This window comes from Phacochoerus africanus, chromosome 9, assembly GCF_016906955.1.
Source record: "Phacochoerus africanus isolate WHEZ1 chromosome 9, ROS_Pafr_v1, whole genome shotgun sequence".
In the NCBI taxonomy this organism is placed as follows: Eukaryota; Metazoa; Chordata; class Mammalia; order Artiodactyla; family Suidae; genus Phacochoerus; species Phacochoerus africanus.
The window spans coordinates 46,912,752-46,935,143 of record NC_062552.1 but is presented as its reverse complement, the minus strand read 5'-3'; the positions used below and the strand labels follow the sequence as shown (position 1 = coordinate 46,935,143).

The window sequence follows — 22,392 nt, the reverse complement described above, 5'->3', positions numbered from 1 at the left end:
TATCATAGGTATTATCTCCCTGAATTGTCTTAAACCACTAAGAGGAAAGGCTTTGTTGCTTCTGGTTTTTTTTTTTTTTGTCTTTTTCTAGGGCCATACCCGCGGTATATGGAGGTTCCCAGGCTAGGGGTTCAATCGGAGCTGTAGCTGCCGGCCTACACCACAGCCACAGCAGTGCAGGATCCGAGCCGCATCTGCGATCTACACCACAGCTCATGGCGACACCAAATCTTTAACCCACTGAGCAAGGCCAAGGATCGAACCCACAACTTCATGGTTGGTTCCTAGTCAGATTCGTTAACCACTGAGCCACGATGGGACCTTCTGCTTCTGTTTTTTAATGGAGGAAACTGAAATCCACTTTTAAGTATATTATCCAAAGGAACATAGTCAGAATATGGCAAGACTATGATTTAGTTGTAAAGTTAGTCCAGTTCCTGTGTTTTTCACCCCTTACCACTCCATCCTGGCTTACTTTTGTTGCCACTGTGTGATAGACAAGAAAACCAATACCCAGCAGTTCCCAATGGGGTGCAGGTAGTTAAGGATCTGGTGTTGACTCTGAGGTGCCTCTGGTTGCTGTGGAGGCACAGGTTTGATGCCCCAGCCGGGCACAGTGCATTAAGGATCTGGTGTTGCTGCAGCTATGGTATAAGTCAAAGCTGTAGCTTGGATTCGATTCCTGGTCTTTGAACTTCCATATGCCACAGGTATGGCAAAAAAACAACAAACAAACAAAAAAAAACCAAAAAAATGAAGCTATTGTTGTCTATTGAGCCTGAGGCTGGCTTTCCCAGATTCTTCTTTTATAGGATTCTTTGGCTGAATAACATCACATTAGCTTTTATTTTTAATTTTTATTTTTTATTAAATTAACTTTTATTTTAATAACATTAATAACAATTAATGAAAATTAAAAACTTTTATTTTTAATTTCTAAAAATAAAAATAAATATTAAAATATAGTTGATTTACAATGTTACAGTGTTTTACAGCAAAGTCACTCAATCCCTGCTGTACAGCAAGTTGACTCAGTCATACATCTATGTATATTCTTTTTCTCATATTCTATCATGCTCTATCCCGAGAGATTGGATATTGTTCTCCAACCTGTACAAAATGTTTAAAGGCAAGTGTCCTTTGGACTTGCTTTAGGTTCACTCCCAGAAGTTGTAGTCACTCATCTCCGAGCAGCTGCCTCTGCTGGTGACACAGTGTTGGCTCTGGAAGATGCTGTGGACTGGCACCCCGGGGATGAAGTCGTTGTCATCAGTGGGATGGATGCCGACGATGCCGAGCCCATGGAAGAGATTGTCACCGTGGAGACCATGCGAGGTGCAGACCTCCATCTGAGGTCACCGTTGAGGTATTGTGTGCCAGCTTGGCCCTGTCTAGACAGAAGAAGATGAGGTCTTCACTGTGTGGGTGTCTGGACATTTGTCTTTCAATAATGTGTTTTTACATTAATACTAGCCATTTTGATAAGAAAATGACAAAGCATGAAACCTTTTGAAGGTTTAGACTTCTGCAGTAAGTTTCTTTTGTAAGGCTCTAGAATTTTTGAGTCAGCATAGTTCTATTTTTCACATGCGTGTGCCTATCATTCATTCTTCTGGATATGACTTTCTAAAGAAATAGAGCCTCAGGTGGAGAATGAGGCTGATTTAGTGGCTTATGGTTACTCATAAGATTCAGAGGGGTATCTTCCGATGTGTCTTTTTCTTCTTCTTTTTCAGATTTTCTCATAATGCCACAGAGAATTGGATGGCTGGAGAGCACCATGTTTTAAAGGTCATGGTGGCAGTTCTCAGCAGAAGTATTACGCTGCAGGGAAATCTCACTGAGGAGAGGCTGAAATTCCTCGCTTCATGCCAAGGGGCCAGTTCCTCAGGTTAGAAATGTGTTGTATTGGGAAGTCCAGAGGGTGAATGAGAACGTTCTTCCTATCAAATGATACATGGTATGGTTGATTTCTTTCAAAATGGAATAAAGTCAGTGCCTCAGAAGGTTAGATTTATATTGTATTGGGGAGTCCAATGGGAGAAGGAGAACATTCTTCCTGTCAAATGATACATGGTATGGTTGACTTCTGTATACAATGGAATACTACTCAGCCATAAAAAGGACAAAATAATACCATTTGCCGCAACATGGATGCACCTGGGGATTCTTATACTAAGTGAAGTAAGTCATAAAAAGAAAGACAAATAGCATATATGCGGAATCTAAAATATGGCAAAAATGATCCTATCTACAAAACAGACAGATCGTGGCCATGGGGAGCCGACTTGTGGTTGCCAGTGGGGAGGAGGGAGGGAGTGGGATGGATGGGGAGTTTGAGGTTGGTAGATGCAAACTGCTACATTTGGGATGAATGGGCAATGGGGTCCTGTTGTACAGCACAGAGAACTATGTATGACTGGGTCACTATTCTGTACAACAACAATTGAAGAAACATTGTAAATCAACTATATTTGAGTTTTAAAAAATTGAATAAACTCATAACCTTTGCATGTTCCTAATATTCTGTCATCTTCAGAATGCTCTTGATAAATTGTCATTTCATCTCCTGCTCTTAACCTTGTGAATGAGATAGACAACAGTGGCCGCTTGAGAAATTAATTCTTTCTCTGGGGGAAAAAATAGTTCTCTTAAATAATTAAATCTGGAGAGTTGAATTACATTTCAGGGTAGAGGTTATAATGAAACCTTAACCCTGATTCTATACCTCTTCTAAAATTCCCAGGAAAACTGATTAACGCCAGGGTCAAGGACACAGGCAGCACATTCTTATTGGTTAGACTTGCAGGGCTCTTCCCTCCCATCCACCTCCCCAACTTTTGGAGTTTTTTTCCTAAGTGAACTACTACTTACTTTAAGAAAGTGGTCAAAAAAGTCAATTTATCTTCTAGAAGAGTAACAGGCCCTGAATCACTCTGATGTGCCTATTAAACGTCTATTTCAGGGATGGTTAGTTTAGTAGGTTATATTTTGGTTTCCCAGGCTGTAGATTATGAGGCTTTCACATGTTGTGAGGATATCATTTGTCACTTTTGGTCTAGGATAGTGTAGGTGTCAAGGATGACTCCCAGGCATGGGCTCTGGATGGATGATGAGGCTATTTATTAAAATGGGATGAGGACCAGGTTTGGGGGTGGGAGGACAGAGATCACAAGTGTAATTTTGTACACGTCAATACGGAGGTGCCAGGCCAGCACGTGAGTAGAGATGTCTGGTAGTGTCTGGAGTCTGGAGGAAATGTCAAGGCTTGAGTCATGTCTACCTATAGGTGCATGTGGCTGCAGTGTTGGAATGTGATTGGGTAAGAGGGACCTTGACTCCACACCCATGCCTCTAGCCATCTAGCTCACAAATGTATCATTTTGAAAAATGATTGGATCCAGTGGGTTAGAATCCAGTGAGTGCCAACTTCCACAATTCTGCTGAATTGGAATCTGCAGTCTATTCAGACTTTCTGGGTAATTCTCATACAGATATTCTCAGATCATATTATGTAAAACATTGCATTTGCTCATGCTGCAAGAGAGACCATCCTTCTAGGTTTTGACCGTTATAAATCTGTTGGCTCCTAATGGTAAAAAAAAATTCCCTAATTTCACCACAACACTTAAACGTTATTAAACAATTATAAAAATGAAACAAAATTCATAGGCCCTCATTTAAAAAAAATGTCACTCACCCCTTCTTTTTGTGGGGCCGAAGTGTGGGAACAAGGTAGCCAAATGCAAGAAGAAGAGGCCTGGACACTGGAAAATATTGTGGGTCACTGGCATATAAAATCAAAATTGCAATGCTAACCATTGCTTTTGGAGTGGGTAAGCAATGGGATCCTGCTGTATAGCACAGGGACTACGTCAAATCACTTGTGATGGAACATGATAGAGGATAATATGAGAAAAAGAGTGTCTATGTATAACTGGGTCACTTTGCTGTACAGCAGAAAGTGACAGAACATTGTAAATCAACTATAATAAAAATTTAAAAAGATAAAATCAAAATTGTGATAATGTGTACAAATATGCAACACCTCTTCATTCACCTCTTAAATACACATCCTCTGGATGTTAGCAACTGACTGTTGAATGATCCACCATCTTGTATTAGTGGCACTTCTCTGGTTTATTGACCTGGATAATATGTTAATTTGGAAGATGATTTCTTCTCATTCTAAGGTTAGTTCACACCGCCAGATGCCATGTGCCTACAGAAAGTGTCTGGGTCCTGAGGTTGCAGCACTTTGTGGCGATGGTCGTTGTGTATGTGATGTTCATGCAGTCTGCTGCAGTCACTTGGGGCTCCTCTGGGAAGGAAGGATCCACTTACTTCTCTGGAGCCCTTTGCCGTGTCTTCAGTGGCATCATTGCTACATCCGCAAACCATAAAGCAGCAAAATAATGGGAAAGCCCCACTGGACAGCTTAAGACTACAAAGAGCTGTGATTACATGCAGCTCACATCTCTTCCCTACAATTACCCACCTCGAGAAGGTCATTTTCTTGCACACTCCCTCCAGGGGGATCTTTTGGATTAAAAATAAGCATCGATTTAGGTCTGGTTTGTGGGTTCTAGTCAGCCTCTTTGTGACAGTAATTAAGGTGTTTTATTTGGGGACTTCTGGAAATAATAAAGGTAACATCGTATCCTAGATATCAGATGCTTTAATTAATAATCCAAGGAGGAGAATCAAAGTGAAAGGGAAGTAAGATTATTAAATGAAAAAAAACAATTACGGTTTGTCCTTTGCGCCGATAGTGCCTTTCATATTGTATGCGCTTCTGTTCAGCTTGACTTCATTCTATGCTCCAGGTAACTTGCAGAACTGTTTGTATTCCAAGAGTGAGAAGATGTTGGGATCCAGAGATCTGGGGGCCAGAGTCATTATTCAGTCCTTTCCAGAGGAGCCCAGCCAGGTCCAGTTGGAAGGAGTGCAGCTCCAGGACTTGGGGCAAGCCTTCCGTGAGCATGTGAGCTCGCTGACTCTGGTGGGAAATCTGGCAGGTAAGGAGGCCCAGGCCATACACTCCTCACTTTTCTTTCCTCTTCCACATTCAAGGCTTTCCATGCAGAAGGTCCTCGTTGGTGGTATAATGGGACATGGGGAGTTCAGAGGTGGATTATTTTACTCTAGATCTGTTTTTCTCAAACTTTAACATGCCTAAAATAATCATTTTAATGCTTATGAAAATTCTCACTTAGAGACCCTGCCCTGAAAACTTCTGATCTAAAGTGGACCTAGGAATCTGAATTCTTAACAACAACCTTTTTTTTGTAAAAAAAAAATTTATTTTATATTGGAGTATAGTTGATTTACAATGTTGTGTTAGTTTCAGGTATACAGGAAAGTGATTCAATTAAACATATACATATGTCTACTCTTTTTCTGATTCTTCTTCCATGTAGGTTATTATAGAATATTGAGTAGAGTTCCCTGTGCTCTACGGTAGATCTCTGTTGATTATCTGTTTTATGTACAGTAGTGTGCATATGTCAATCCCAAGCCCTCGATTTGTCCCTCCCCACTACGTTTCCCCTTTGGTAGCCAAAAGTTTGTTTTGGAAGTCAGTCTACAAATAAACCTTCTGATTCTGCAGTAAGTCATTCAAGGAGTACCCTTTGAGAAATATTGCTGTAGGTACAACAGACGTGGAAGGAACCACACAAATCTGTATTTGGAATCCTGACTCTACCATTTATCAGCTTTGTGAGTAGAGGCAAATTGATATCAAAGGATGTAAATCATCAATGCTCATGGAAAGCCCTGCTTGGTGAAGTTGTCCTAAGGCAGAGGAATCTCCTGCCTGGGAAAACGGGGGAGAATGGCCGAGAACCAGGCACTCTTCTTGGGGACATAGAACAAGGAGAGTGTGCAGATCTTGGCCAGACCTGAAGAGAGAGGAAGGAGGCTGGAGACATTGAGTGCCGGTGGGAACAAGTAGGTAAAAAAGATGAGAATCAGAAAAGAAGACTATGACTTGATGTACTGCTAAAGGCTCTGAGGGACACAGGGACATCCAGGGGAAAACCCAGTGCCAGAGGCTGATATGTAAGAGAGGTGTGCATCCAGATGCTCAGTGATGAGAAGTGTAGCTCCGTTTCCCCCTCCTCCTCCCGCTCCCTCAGCACCTCCACACCCACACATTCAAGCTTTGCCTTCCTTGATAAGGGTGGGGCTCCAGGGGGGTTGGTGCCTGACAATGCACATCAAGGCATCCTTGGAGGTTCAGGTGGGTCTTGATTACCTGCTAGGATTTCAACAGGTAATGACACAGTAATCCTTGAGGTCCCTGAAAGCAGGCTCCTGACTAGCCAGCTGGAGCATTTTTTCTCCTTTCAAATCATTTGCCTGCCAAGAATGTCTACCCTAATTTTCCAGGTCTCTTCACATTATTTATTGCATTTTACACTCATTTAGGGGAATGCTTCCTAATGGGGCTCTTTCCCTCATACTTTAGGGGCATCAGGATCTTTGTGACCTTCTCTCTGGTTCTTTGATTTCCTGGAGATTAGAAGGCTGAGGAATATTTGATGTGAGGCCAGCTCCAGCAGAAGCGAGGAAAGCTATCAATTGAGCATAACCAACCCCCACCTTGTTTGAAAATTCACATCATCTGCCTCCCCAACCTCTGCTTCGGAGCAGCCGCCTTTATATTAGGTTGTATCTGAAAATAAATATATATTAATTAATAATTATTAATGAATAATTAATGTATATATTAGGTTTTCTCTGAAAAAAGAGGTTTGGTGCTTGGTAAAAGTTTGAAATCCACTGAATTAATACTGTGTCTCCTGTAGGTCTCTGTTAAAAGGCAAATGTGTTTCCTGGGAGGGGGTAACACATTAACCCAGAGGTTAGAAACTTCGGGCAGGCTTGCCAAAGAATCCTTTATTGTTTCATGCTCTATAGGCACCACCCCTGCCCGACCTGTGTGGCCAACTGTCCCTTATCACTGGAGTTAGAGGGTGTTGGAATCTTTACATGCTACTTTTCAAGGTTGATCAGTCCCTGAACCACACCCATAATAGTTCTGGAAACACATTAGTATCTATTGTTTTGTTTTGTTATTGTTGTTTCTTTCTATGGCTGCACCTGAGGCATGTGGAAGTCCCCAGGGATTAGGGATTGAATCTGAGCTGCAGCTGCCCACCTATGCCACAGCCGTAGCCACACTGGGTCCTAGCCACATCTATGACCTACATGACAACTTGTGGCAATGCTGGATCCTTAGCCCACTGAGTGAGGCCAGGGATCAAACCCGCATCTTCATAGACACTATGCCGGGTTCTTAACTCACTGAGCCCCAACAGTGACTCCCTTACTGGTTGTTCTGATGAAGTGATGTTATGGTGGAGATCTGGAGTCAGGAAAAGTCTGTGGCAGTCAGTGTTTCCCACAGAAGTGGATACAGGTGGGTTAACTTCTTGCTGAGTGATGTGAGTGAGCTAAGACTCGGGGCATCTACAGGCCCTGTGGCTATGGAGGCATTATAGTTGAGAACTTTCTGGATCATCTCAATTTAAAAGTCACATTATTGGAGTCCCTGTCATGGCTCAGTGGAAACGGACCCATGAGGACGCAGGTTCGATCCCTGGCCTTGCTCAGTGGGTTAAGGATCCAGCTCTGCCTTGAGCTGTGGTGGAGGTCTCAGATGTGGCTTGGATCCTGCGTTGCTGTGGCTGTGGCATAGGCCGGCAGCTGCAGCTCTGATTTGACGTCTAGCTTGGGGACCTTCACATGCCCTGGGTACGGCCCTAAAAAGACGCACTCACACAGTCACGTTATTACATAAATCAAAGTAGTTTTTCCAATACTTCAAACATTTGACATCAATAGAGTCTTTCTCACTGCCTGGAAAAGGAATACAAAACTCCTTTCTCAAGATTTATAATTTTATTATCAAATAATACATTTTTATTATTTTAACATGTTTCCTCTATCAGACTCAAGACATATGAGTGAGAAATTTACTTAGTTTTATTCATTTTTACCTCTCAAGCACAATGCACAATTCCTGAAACGCATTGTTGATACTCAGTAAATATTTATTCATGGATTTGGCAGGAGTCATAAAATATGCCCACGGAGGCAGTGTAATGCTTTTCCTAAATGTCAGTTTCTCTGAGCATAGTACAGGGTATTTCCCCTTGGGTTTCCAAAACCACCATATTCAAATGTGAGAGGCGAGGTCCTCAGGTCAATGTCTGTCTTTGCTTATAATCTGGATAAATTAGGAATTTGGGATTAAGAGATACACACTATATATATATGTGTATATGTATCTATGTATATGTGTATATATATATATATACACTATATAAAATATATGTAGATACACACTATATACAAAATAGATAAACTATATACAAAATAGAAAGGACCTAGTGTATAGCATGGGGAACTATTTTTAATATCTTGCAATAACCTATAATGGAAAAGAATCTGAAAATGAATGTCTATATATCTATTTATCTATCTGTACACACACACACATATATATAAACTGAATCACTTTACTACATATTTGAAACATTGTAAATCAACTATACTTGAATTTTAAAAATTACTTTATAGCTCAAGAAATGATGACTACTCCTCTTCATGTCAGATGCAGATGCAGTTTTCTTTTCTCCTTTTCTTTCTTTCTTTTCTTTCTTTCTTTCTTTTCTTTTCTTTCTTTCTTTCTTTCTTTCTTTCTTTCTTTCTTTCTTTCTTTCTTTCTTTCTTTCTTTCTTTCTTTCTTTCTTTCCTACTTCCTTCCTTCCTTCCTTCCTTCCTTCCTGGCAGCATCCAAGACACATGGAAGTTCCCAGGCTATGGGTCGAATTGGAGCTACAGCTTCCAGCCTATGCCACAGCCACAGTAATGCAAGATCTGAGCTGCGTCTGTGACCTACACCACAGCTCATGGGAATGCTGGATTCTTAACCCACTGATTAAGGCCAGGGATCGAACCCTCATCCTCATGGATCCTAGTCGGGTTTGTTACCACTGAGCCACGATAGGAACTCCCAGGTGCAGTTTTCAAAGGTCAGGGTTGGTCGAAGCAGTGCCCTTCACTTCACCCTCAACGTCTCTTGAGCTGCTGTCTACGATGCTGCGATGTGAGAAAACACCAAGATGGCAGCCAGTTGGAAAACTTGAGAGCCATTCATTCCTCCGTGGTTTGGTCACATTATGTCTTTCTCAGATGGTTTTCTTTTCTAACATGTGGTCCTTGGATCCTGCTCTACTTATCTTTGGTATCTTTGAGATACATTGGCCTGAATGGCAGTGAACTCCTCATTTCTTGGGTTTTATTATCATGTGAGAGAATGTTCTTGGTTATATTATAGTTTGCTTAGGAGAGGATGGACAGAAGCTGAGGAACCTTTGAGATGGTCTTCTAATTCTTATCTTCCTCTTGGCTCTTCAGGTTCCTATGTGCAGGGCTGCACAGTATGGCTTTCCTTCAGCAGGGGCCTCAGCATGTCCAGAACCTCAGGCCTGAAGGTGGACAGTAATGTGTTTTATGATATTTTAGGCCATGCACTGCTTGTGGGTAAGTGAAATGAAGTTTTTTAATTTTGGCATTCTAGTGTAGGACACGCCATCTTTTTAAATGGAATTGTCCCCAAATTAAATTTTCCAATTTATAAAAATGTTAGTCTCTGATCCATAGTAATAGCCATAATTACATTTTTTTTTATTTTGCTTTTTAGGGCCACACCCATGGCATATGGAAGTTCCCAGGCTAGGGGTCTAGTCAGAGCTGTAGCTGCCAGCCTACGCCATGGCCACAGCAATGCAGGATCCAAGCTGCATCTGCAACCTACACCACAGCTCATGGCAACACTGAGTCAACCCACTGAGCGAGGCCAGGCATCAAACCTGTGTCCTCATGAATACTAGTCAGGTTTATTACCATTGTGCCAGAATGGGAACTCCTCATAGTTACAAATTCTAATGTTAAATTTTGTCATCACTCATTGGCTAACTAAACTTTACCAGTAGGAGACTGATTTTTTTTAAAGATGACATTTTAATAAATATGCCATGAGAGGTTTTAAAACTTACTGTCAGCAATTTTAACAATAATTCAAAGTGATGTGCTATGTCTTTGTGCAGTCTCCTGGAGTGTTAAACCTGGATGTTGGACAAGAAGTTAAAAATGTTGAATTCTGTTCTTTGATGCTCCTGTGGCTTACGGAAGAAGCCCATGCTTCAGAATCTTAATGGTCACGTGTATCCAGTTCTGTCTCCTCAAGTTCATCCCCCTTGCAATGCCTAGAATCATCCTTAAAAATCTCAGACTGCACCATGTCACTCCTCTCCTTAAACCCTTCTAGTGTTTCTTATTGCTCTTGGAATACAATCTAAAATCTTACTCTGGCTTAAAAGACTCCCACAGTGATTTTTGCCTCAACCTTGGTCCACGTGTTTTAATCTTTATCTCTCCCTCTGTCCTCTAACTATACCAACCTATTTTATTTTAATTCTTTCAAGAGATCTCCTTCTCCTGCCTCAGGGCTTTTGCACAGCTCTTTCCCTCCATTTATATCACTCATTCCCCTCCTGTAAGAGTCTCTCTCACCACCACTCAGTCAAGTCCGTATAAGCTCTCTTAGCACTAATTGTTACTTACTGATTTAAAATTATGCATCATGTTTCTGATCATCTGAGTCATGTCTGTTTTACCACACGATTTCATGTGAACATTTTCTCCTGAGCATTTAGCACATTAACTAGTGCATGTGGAGATGTATTTGTTGAAAGAAATGAATGTATTCATGAAGAAAAGGCCTTTGGTTGTATCAGAATTAACAAAAAGAGCAAGTAGGAGTTTTTATTGGAAGTAAGACTCTATTTTTGGAAGTGTTTTCTATTTAAATTAATTCTGTAATATCATCGGTGGAAAAAGGTACGTAGTTCATTTGAGAAGGACTCCTTAAGATAAAAGCTAGAAAGGTTCTAATCCTGAGAGGGAAACTGTTTAGCAGGAATGTGGATCATGTCCTTAGAAAGAAGGACAATAGAAGTGATCAGGTGCAGGCAAGCCTTTTAGTTGGAAAAGGACAGCTGCAAGGCAGTCGAGTTAACACATGGATTGACTCTGCTTATTCTTACTTTTTATATCTGTGTGAAGGAAAAGTTTGTTGAAACCTGGAGGTGAGATTCAGGGAAGTACCCTAACAATATTCTTTTAGGAGGACACAGTTATATGGAATTGACATTAACTAGGTAAGGAGGAAATCCTGCAGAAGGATGTGGCCTTTAGTGCTGGGATAGTTTAAACTGGAGGCTCTTGACATTGATTGCATTGCAGATGATGGAATTAGAATATGTGTCAGTGCATTTTAGTGTACTCAATTCGTACAGAATGTATTTGCAAACTCAGACTCATCAAGTGACATGGGAAGCCCAGATACCTAAAGCCCTAGAAGAAAGGGGTGTGGGGGCTGCTCAGTATTGGGTGCCACGTTAGCGGCCGATCTGTCTTTGTAGCATGGTTCATGCTCTTATTCTCTTCTATTTCAAACCTCTGGTTGGAGTGTGAGAGTCTCAGGTCCTATCCATCCTGTTCCTCGAGGACATTCCCAATCTTACAGGGGAAGAGTGAGGCATGCAGGTGGCTGGTGGCTAATTCAGACAGCTAGGGATGGGGCTGGAGGACACAAGAGCGTGTGACATTTAACTACAGATACAATCACTTTGACTTTTCCTAAGAAGTAGAACAGTAGATCTGTTACTTTGCTATTTTTTGATTTAAAATGAGCTTCTGAGAGTTCCCATTGTGGCTTAGTGGTAATGAACCTGACTAGTATCCATGAGGCCACGGGTTCGATCCCTGGCTTTCCTCAGTGCGTTAAGGATCTGATGTTGCCCTGAGCTGTGGTATAGGTTGCAGATCCTGCATTGCTATGGCTGTGGTATAGATTAGCAGCTGCAGCTGCAATTAGACCCCTAGCCTGGGAACTTCCATATGCTGCAGGTGTGGCCCTAAAAAGACAAAAATAAATAAAAAAATAAACTAAAATGAGCTTTTTTTTTTTTTTTTTGCTTTTTAGGGCTGTGCCCACAGCATATGGAGATTCCCAGGCTAGGGGGTAGAATTGGTATGGCTGGCCTATACCACAGCCACCGCAACACCAGATCTGAGCTGCATCTGTGACCCAGACCACAGCTCAGAGCAACGCCAGATCCTTAACTCACTGAGCAAGGCCAGGGATCGAACCTGCATCCTCATGGATACTTGTCAGCTTCGTTTTCACTGAGCTGCGACGGAAACTCCAAAATGAGCTTTTGATTCATGATACTCTAGAACTAAAAAATTCAGATAATCTGGATCTCTTATCTGCTCCATGGGTTAAAGACGCAAAGCAGACCACAACAAAAGAAGAAATAGTATTGCAGTGGCTCTCATATTCCTGGGTGGCATGAGATGTGCTAAACTAACGTGATCTTTTGTTCTCAGGTACATCCCCTGAGATAAGATATATCCCCTCAGAGGTTATTCCCACAGGAGAAAATGGTAAATATGTAAATCGGTTTAAAATCTATTACAATGCATTCGACTCGTCATATTTTATTTTATAGACAGGCCTGATAGCAGAATGTTAGCTATCCTAAATATGCCAAACACCCTAAAGGTTTTATATACATACATACATATATATATATATGCATTTTTAGAAGTATATATCGCCTATTGGTAGGAACAAGAATGTTGGGTTGACTAAATTTTTTTTTCATAGGAATCTATCTGCATATTTATTTATTTTTTAAGATTATTATTATTATTATTTATTTCCCCAATACACTTTTTTTTTCTACTGTACAGCATGGTGACCCAGTTACACATACATGTACACATTCTATTTTCGCACATTATCAGGCTCCATCATAAGTGACTAGACAGAGTTCCCAGGGCTACACAGCAGGATCCCATTGCTAATCCATTCCAAAGGCAATAGTTTGTGTCTATTAACCCCAAGCTCTCCAAGCGTTGACTAAATTTTAATAACATTTGTGCATCCACTTTTCTTAACTTAGACTGGCCAGAACAGGGAAATATAATAAGGAACAACGTGATCATCAGGGTTGCTGGCGCTGAGGGACTCTCCAGTCCTGAAATGTTGGCGCCTTCTGGCATCTACATCCGCGATCCCACCAATGTTGTGGAGGTAAGAGCTTCAGCTCCACCAGAAGGGTCAGAGCTAAGAGGCCTAAAATTCCCTCCAAAAGTTGTCTGGGGTGGCAGCATCAGTGGTGTGGATAAAAGGTTTACTCGTTGCTTGTTAGTATCAAGAAACTACTTTATGATTTGGGGTTAAACAGTGCTTTAGGATAAATGCAATCATTTCCCTCAGTGTTCCTGTGAATACTTTTTAAAACACTATCTAAATGACGGGAAACAAATTAGAGATTGATTATTTTTCAGTTATTTAAATTAATGCAATGTAAAATATCTTTCTGAGTTTTCTGCGGCAGTTGCTAAATGTGATCTCAATTCCAATAATAATTGCTTATTAAATCTTCACTATGTTACTGTATTAATGTGATCCTATCGTTGCCCTTTAAGAGTGTTCAAAACTGAGGGCCCATGAAATCAAGAGGTTTATGAGCTCATCTCAGTTTCTAGGATGAAGGAAGTACGGTTGACCTTCCAACAATGGGGGTTTGAATGGCTTGGATCCACTTTTATGTGGATATCTTTCAAATATTACACTATCACACTATCTGTATTTAGTTGAATCTGCAGTGCCAAACCCTGGACATGGAAGAATTATGTGTATATTGAGGATGGAAGATAATTTATACCCAGATTTATAACTGTATGGAGGGTTGGTGCCCTCAACCCCTTGGTTGTTCAAGGGTCAACTGCATACTCTGTAACCTTGGTGTTCATCTAGTATAATTTAGCATCGCTTTTTCTTGGTAAATTTCTCTCTAAACATGTTAAGAAATTAATGTTCCTGGTAGCTTGGCTGTAGGTCTATGAGTGAGGAATTGCATCAGACTAGGGCAAAGCCCACTTGGTTTCTCCTTGTCCAATGGTTTTGTCCCATGGACCAACTGTGAAAGGGTTAAGAACTTCACTCTTGGGGATGGGGCTCTGAGTGTCTACTGGGTCCTAACAGTTATGTCAAGTTTCTGTGGCACTCAGAGAGCAAACGTCTCTCTCTTTCTCTCCCTCTGCTCATTTTTTTTTGTGAATTACCTTCAGCTGAATAACCTCTAATAAAAATCATGGTGACCTCCTCAACCCTCCTCCAGACTCTTAATTCCATTTATTCCAAGCCCAGCATTTACACACTTTAGATGCCTAATGGCAGTGGGGAGAGAGAGAAGGCAGGACTGCATGGATTGAAGGAAAACAACCTCTAGACTCAGAACAATGAGAGCCACATTTAACCACAGAGCTTACTGCACAGCTATGCCAGCAAGCTTTGAGGACTAAAGAGCCATGTTTTTACAAAATTGATAGCATAATCTTGACTCCTTTGAAATACCTAGAAGAAAATGGATCCTCAGGGTTGCCCAGGTCATCTTCCTGCACAAGGCTGGAATGTGTCTAAATCCCACCTTGAATGCTGGGATGCTGACTGACTTTGCATTGTCTCCTGGGTGGTGTCCTGGCCACAAGTTGACTGTTAAGAGATGAGGTGGCTATTGGTGCAGAGAATCAGGGGGCCACCTGCAAGCTGATAGGTCACCTAAGCTTCTGCAAGCTGACCTATAGAATGGTGCCCAGTCACCACTGAAAAAATTGAGTCCAAAACAAGCTTTTTGTTCCCTGTCAGATGCTTTCCATTTCCATCCATTTATTTTCCTCCTCTTACATCCAGTTTACAAATCTGAAAAAAAATATGATGTACATGTTTTGAGAATGAGGTTTTAGGTTAAATTGGTATTGTAAATTCATTAATTATATTCATTAGGCATATTCCTGACATTTTCATCTTCCAGGATCCTAAAATTCTGTAGTTCTCTTTTCATTGGCTTATTAGCTTTTAGACCCTAGTACAGCATCTGAGACATAGTAGTTGCTCAAAAAAATTAATGGAATATAATGAATGGATGGATGTAGGTATAATTCCCTAATCAAAGAATGGGGGAAGAAAAAGGAAAATAAAGAATAGATTCTAAGATTGTGCAATCATTTTACTGATTGAAAACTAAGATGTTTTGTCTCTGTCAGCATTTAGATCCTGTGGAACTCACCTCTCAGTGTTAAATTTTGCAGTCCACTCCAATTCTGCAGCTATGTCACTGGGGGTCTGTTGTGCTGTCTCTCTTGTATTCTGTTGTTTAGGATAGTGCCACAACCAAGGACATAGGTGGTAATCAGGTGTATGTGTCAGAACCTTAAAATTAGGAACCTCTCTTGACCCTTTGTGTCAGTGAAGGTCATTTCAGTCACTGGACAAACAGTAAGCTAGTGTTTGCTAAGAGTGTCCCATGTGGATGACACATAGGGGGCTTTTTAGAGATACGCCTTTATTCCAAGGGCATTATAAGGAGGCTAGGATGACAGACAATGATGGGCAGTGGTGTGTGTGTGTTCATGTGTGTGTGTTCATGTGTGAATGCGTGTGTGTGTGTGTGTGTGTGTGTGTGTTGCCCTCTTTCAGGGTTGTTCTGATGTTCAAGAGAGACACGTTCCTTATTGTGAGGAACTATCTCATGGGTGGTGGCTTTCATGTCCTGATGTATGAATGGTTCAGAGTCAGGAATGTCCCCTTGAGGGGGTAGAGCCAAGCCTTGCATGTGCTCAGTTTTGTTTTTTTTTTTTTTTGAAAACCACTGTATGACCGTGATGTGTTAGGATTTTTTTAAAAGATTTGTTGAAGTATAGTTGTACGTGTATAAGTGATTCAGTTGTACATATACATGCATCCATTTTTTCTCAGATAGGATTTTTCTTTTTCTAAACTTTTCATTTTGAAATAATTTTAGACTCAGCATCGCAAAAATAAAACAGAGCATTCTTGTATGCCCTTCCCCCAGATTCTTCCAAGGGTGACATAATCATAACCTTTGTGGAGGATCAATGGCAGAACTAGGAAATTGACATTGGGACAATATTATCAGGCAAACTAAAGCCTTTATTTCAACTTGAAGGTGATCTAATCCTAGCGGCTGGGCAACCAACGTGGTAAGCCTTAAACCCTCTCTCTTCCATACATAAGTTGACCTTGAAATCTCTGGCCTGGCAGGCAGGCAGGAAGAAACAGAGCTGATCCTTAATTAAGCCTCTATGGTGATTGGTGGTTATAGATTGTTCCTGAATTGCCCTGACACAGAACCTAGAATGGAACACTCTGCCCAGCACATGGAATTCACCTTGGCTCCCGGTCAGCCATCTTTACAGTTCACGCACCTTCAACTCTGGCATGTGCAGGGATATTTCAGGTGTACTAGTCTTTAGTCTTCATACCTACACGTGATCTGCCTGCCTGTCTCTCTGCTCAGGCTGCTGCTGAGTTAAGTCCAGGCAGTTCCTCTGAGAAGCAAAACCTGAGCTTTTTGCCCTCTTGCTGGTAAGGACTTGGTGTGGTATTCCTGTTTATATGTCCAAAGAACTTGGGGTATTCCTTTGTGTACCCCTTGGATAGATAGACTTTTCCAGGCTTTCCAGCAATAGACCCCAGGTTCTTCTTCCAGGCCTCACCAGTAGCATCCTGGACTTTTCCAGGCTTTCCAGCAATAGACCCCAGGTTCTTCTTCCAGGCCTCACCAGTAGCATCCTGGATCCTTCCTTTCCAGGCTCTCTTCCCTCCACCCTCCAGAATCATAGTCTCTGACTCCTTTCTAGGGGTTCTTAGCTATCTCTGGAGGCTTTGTCTTTCAGGGGACGTAACCTGTGTCGACCTCAAGCTGGAAGATCTTTGCTCTCCAACAGCAAGAGATTGTTCACTCCTAGAGCTCCAGAATATCCCGTGTGTATGTTGGCACTGGAAATTTCCCATGACCAGATCCCTGTTTAGGATAGCCAATGGAAAACCCCTGGAGACCCACTCTTTGGGAACATCCATTTAATTTGAGGGGAATTTGTTCTGGTTTGTGAATCAATTTTGTAGGGAATTCTGTGTTTAAAGGCTGATTTCAGCTCTCTAGCTCTCCCCACTCAATAGCTAATGTATATTTAAGAGCTGCCTGAAGGGTTAACTCTCTCCTTTTTATTTTTTTTTTTTCTTAGTGACTATAGATGCACACCTCAAGGAGCTGGCTTACTTGGGCAGTTAATTTCTCTCTGGAATTTCTCTTGCTTGAATGTCCATAATGCATTGACTTCCGCAAAGAATTGATTTCCACACAAAATTCCCTGCTTGCCTTAAACTCTTCCCCGCCAGCCGCTGGCTGCCTGCATACATATGTGGTTTCTCCCCATGAATCATTTGCAGCATACCCAATCAGAATAGAGAGTAAAAAAGGGGTGGGAAGTAATGTCATGCGATGGTTCAAGTGCTTCTTTTATGAGGAAAGGGAGCCTTACTGGCTAACAGAAGATGAAGTTGCAATATCCCGCCTGACTATAAATGCACTTAGAAAGCATTTCTATATGAACACCCAAATGTCCACAGATAGTAATGGCACCAGGGCAGAGGGTTAAGAAGATCTATTCAGTCCCTTTCTGAGCACCTGTCTGGCCAAGGTGATGGGTAGGGACAAAGCCCCTTGGAGTATGTTCTGGAAATATTTGAATTTTCCCCTCTCGAGGAGAGTCTTCGTGTGAATGAGCATTTCACTGATCATGAAATAGAGGTGTATGTCCAAATTAGACAGTGGCTTTGGGCCTCTAGAGCACTGTTCTCATTGTTTGTATGCTTGCAGAAAGGTAGGGGTTTCAGAAGCCCTTCCATTAAACCTTGGTTCTTACATACTCATGGCCTTTCCCATGGCTCATTGGGTCAGTAGAGGCACAGTCAGTCAACACAGGTTATGTGGAAGGTGGAACTTCATGTGTGCTTCCCTGAGGAAGGTTCCAGTGTGTCATCATCCCTGAGAGTCAAGAGCCACTTTAGTTCCTTGTGTTCCCATGAAGGCGCTGGTATTTGACAACCCAGTGACAGTGATTCTTCAAAGCTGAGAATCATGAGGGCGTGTCTTCAATGCTCAGAAGTGTTCTTTTGGGGAATGCCTAATGGCAGATGGGATTGTTTAAAAAGGTATAAACACCCTCCCAGAAAAAACTGTCACAGTATTCTTATTGCAGTTAACCATGGTTTTTATATTTAGGTCGGTCTTTCCATCAAAATTTGGAGATGAGATACTGGACAATGGGTATGGATTATGTCAAGAACAAGTGGAGACTGTGGACCAGGGTTTTTTTAAAATCTTGGTGGCATTAACATTTGGGGGCTTATAAGACAGCTTATGAGAGGCTGTCTTCTGTATAACAGCATCTCTGGTCACTGTCCACTTAATGCCGGTAGAACCCCTCTCTGAAAAACTGTCTCCAGAGATTTCCAAGTGCTCTCTGGGGATCAGTATCATCCTTGACTGGCAACCATAGCTGCAGACTCTGTCAACCCAAATAATTAGAGTCTTAGAGATGGTCCTATTTCCCTGAAGTCATGTTAGCATCTTGAATAGTGATGCAGCTTCATATTCAATGATATCCCAAAGTCACTTTTGCCATGTGATAAGGCAGGTGATTAGAATTGTAAGTGGCCTTGTTGGAGAAATGCTCAGAGTCTCAAATAATGGAGTACAATGGAAAATGGGCCACTAGCCCACAAAGAAAGACGACCTTCTGTAACTGAGCGAAAGAGGGGGCATGGCCACCAGATTACAGATCCCCAGGATGAGAGAGGCTTCATTGTCCACAGTGAACTGCAGGTTGATGTCAGGGAAAAGGCCCCAGTGGCTGTGTCAGCAAGTGCTAGTGCCCCCGACCAGGTCTTTGCTGCTGCCTGCTGGCCAGGCCTCTGATCTCGGGTCAACTCTGGCCCTTACTCACACTTCCCCAGACGCTGACAACCTCCAGGGCCTGGGGCACTGGTTCTTCCTCTCACATGAGCCATGAGTTGAGTATTGTTGGGTTTTAGAACATCTGATTTCAGTTTTTCTTTCATATTGACTTTGCTTGGTTCTGTGTGAGTGCATCTGTGTGTGTGTGTGTGTTTGCGCGCGCTTGTGCACATGTGGGTGTGTCCCTAGTAGAACACGTAGCACACCCAGAGAGGAACAGCCTCCCTGAAGTTCCCTTCTATAGGGAGTACTGCTATATTTTCACTCCCAAGTTCACAGAGCTCCCTTTTTATTTTATTTTATTTTATTTTATTTTATTTTTTGCTTTTTAGGGTCACGCTTGCAGCATGTGGAGCTTCCCAGGCTAGGAGTCACATTGGAGCTGTAGCCTCTGGCCTACACCATGGCCACAGCAACATGGGATCCAAGCTGAATCTGCAACCTACATCATAGCTCACGGCAATGCTGGATCCTTAACCACTGAGCAAGGCCAGGGATCAAACCCACACCTCATGGTTCCTAGTTGGATTCATTTCCACTGAGCCACGATGGAAACTCCCAGAGCTGCCTTTAATAATAAAGTCTTGGAGTGTGTGTGTGTGTATATATATATACACACAATCTGAATCACTTTGCTGAACAGCAGAAATGAACATATTATAAATTGACTACACTTCAATAACATTTTTTTAAAAAAGCTGTGAGGAAGAGCTCTCTCCTGGAGTCGGTCAGAACTTCCTTTTAGTTCTAACCCTTTTCTGTGTCCCATCCCAATGTTCATATCCCTCGCTGTCTGCATTGATGTTGAAGAGCAATTACAGACAATCTCAATCTTTTCTTCTTTTGTCGCTCAAAAAATCCTAGGTCAGTAGCCAGTCTTCATTAACTTTATGTCTAAGCCTTGATAACACCCAATGCCTATAATTCTGGAATTTTGGATCCTTTGTCCTCTCTCTCTCTCTTTTTTTTTAAAATCTTTCTAGGGCCCTAACCATGGTATATGGAAGTTCCCAGTCTAGAAGCTGAATTGGACTGTAGCTGCTGGCCTACGCCACAGCCACAGCAACTCCAGATCCGAGCCACGTCTGTGACCTACACCACAGCTCATGGCAATGCCGGATCCTTAACCCACTGAGTGAGGCCAGGGATCAAACCTGCATCCTCATGGATGCTAGTCAGATTTGTTTCTGCTGAGCAATGGTGGGAACTGCTGGATTCTTTGTCTTCTTTAAATATGCTCTTCAAATTGTCATATCTTCTTCTGCCTGGTGGGAATTTGCCCATGTCTGTACCCATGTGTCTCTCTGCACTCTGAGCTGAGCCTGCTTTTTTCCTCCATGGTGTGGATGGGAAGGATTTTATATTGTTTTGATTTTTGGTGAGAATTTTATTTTTATTTTTATTTTTAGGGCCACACCTGTGGCATATGTAGTTCCCAGCCTAGGGGGCGAATCCAAGCTACAGCTGCCAGCCTACTTTACAGCCACAGTAACTTGGGATCTGAGCCGTGTCTGTGACCTACACCACAGCTCATGGAAATACTGGATCCTTAACCCACTGAGTGAGGCCAGGGATTGAGCCCACATCATCGTGGATGCTAGTTAGATTCATTTCCACTGTGCCACAACGTGTATTCCTTGGTGAGAATTTTGGAGAGCAACTCCTTAAGCCAACCTGATAGAAGCTCCCTGATTTTGAGGAAACCTGTATTTAGGTAGCAATAGCAAACACTACCTGTGTCTTGTCCACTAGTTACCTGGTGCCTGAAGGGTTGACTCACTTTTTTCTTGTGACTATAGACACACACCTCAAGGAACTGGCTTACTTGAATAGTTAATTTCTCTCTGGAATTTCTCTTGCTTGAATGTCCATGATAGGTTGACTCCCGCAAAGAAAGTAGTCCAACAGATTTTGTCCACTACTGGGGAAGCCATAGCAAACTCTCCTCTTCTGCCCTTGACCTAGTGGCCTGACTCATCATTGCACACTGTTGTTTACATTTCTGCACATAAACCCTATTGTTGGCATCCTTGGTTCTTGATTTTGCCTTTATTTCTCCATCCTGGCCTACTATCTAGACCTACACTTCCAGGCTTGGATGTGAGTGGAGCTTTCTTATGACAGTTATTAGCTCTGTGACTTGGAGAAGGTTACTCAGCTTTGCCAAGCTCCAGTTTCTTTGTGAAATTGTAATAATACAAAACTCAGAATTGTGAAAATAGATGAGGCTCTAAATCTGCTACCTGGCCTGTAGTAGTAGCTTCTCTCAATATCTTTACTATGATGAGTGTTGTTATTACACTTGGCCATAACTTTAAAAAAAAAAGATAAATACTTCCAAGGAAAAGAAAAAAAAAAACCAACATAAATATAATTTGCACTGAGTTGGGCAGTCTTTTTGCTGGGGACCTGATAACAGATTCCCACCCTGATTTAGTAGGTCTCTGGTCCTACAATGGCCATTAAAGCAACTTGTGGCAAAATCACCAGGAAATGAATTTTTCCCCAGTATCTCTCTCCTCTTTGAAAAAAAATCTTCCAGGACCCTTGATGACTAGATAGTATATTTTTAATATCTTAGTTGCCTCTGGAGAAGCAGTTCTCAGAATGAGGTCTGAAGATCACCTGCCTTGGACCCTTCTGTGATGCTCAAGATGCAGAATCCTATATCCCATCCCTTCACCACCACCCCAACACCTACTCAGTTGGGATATCTAGTGGTGGAGCCTAGAAATCTGTATTCGATTTACTCTGGGTTAGGGTTGCCAGACAAAATACACAGAATGGATAAATTTAAATTTCAGAAATGCTTTTAAAATTTTTTAGTGTAAGTATATCTCATGCAGTCTTTGGGATATACTTATACTAACTTTTTTTTTTATATAAGTGTGATGGGGTGCCTGTGTTTTATTTGCTAAGTCTTAGAACTGTACCCTGGATGCGTGCTAAAGTTTAGGAACTGTTTTAGCAAGGCACTCCCAGCATAGTCCCACTGAGCCTCATATAGTGGCACCTATAGCCCTAAAGTGCTGTTTTATAGAATGTTTAATGCCTTTTTGGGTTGCATAGTGTCACAATCCTTCCTGCTTCCCTCCTCTGTGCCCTGATGCCAGTGTTCAGGATAAGCTATTCTTGTACTGCAGGGTGCATTCCCAGGAGACATTTGCTCACAGAGAGAACACTCAGCATTCTTTTTTCTCACACCAGCCAGGCCATGTCAACCCCCTAGGAGATCAGGGATAGAACACGCAAAATCACCTAGGGTCTTTTTCTCCCTGTCACACAAAGCTTAGGCCTGAAGCTAGCTGAGCAATTTTTTCCCTAGCTTCTCTTCTCTGAGTAAACATGGGCAAGACAGGCGCATGCAAGTGTGGGGGAAGGAGTCCAGCATCCTGATCTGTTGACCCTTCATCCTTCCCAC

The 22,392-nt window shown here is 42.0% G+C and overlaps 1 protein-coding gene across 2 annotated transcripts in view; it reads left to right on the top strand.

Moving 5' to 3' along the window:
* The window catches only part of PKHD1 (PKHD1 ciliary IPT domain containing fibrocystin/polyductin), a 484,027-nt gene that overhangs the window by 198,064 nt on the left and 263,571 nt on the right, over nucleotides 1–22,392 (top strand). For both annotated transcript variants that reach the window (XM_047795623.1, XM_047795624.1), the window contains 6 exons: nucleotides 1,156–1,366; nucleotides 1,737–1,891; nucleotides 4,827–5,018; nucleotides 9,430–9,555; nucleotides 12,469–12,525; nucleotides 13,047–13,177. In XM_047795623.1, coding sequence (XP_047651579.1) covers nucleotides 1,156–1,366; nucleotides 1,737–1,891; nucleotides 4,827–5,018; nucleotides 9,430–9,555; nucleotides 12,469–12,525; nucleotides 13,047–13,177 — 872 coding nt within the window. The remainder of the gene's footprint in view (nucleotides 1–1,155; nucleotides 1,367–1,736; nucleotides 1,892–4,826; nucleotides 5,019–9,429; nucleotides 9,556–12,468; nucleotides 12,526–13,046; nucleotides 13,178–22,392) is intronic.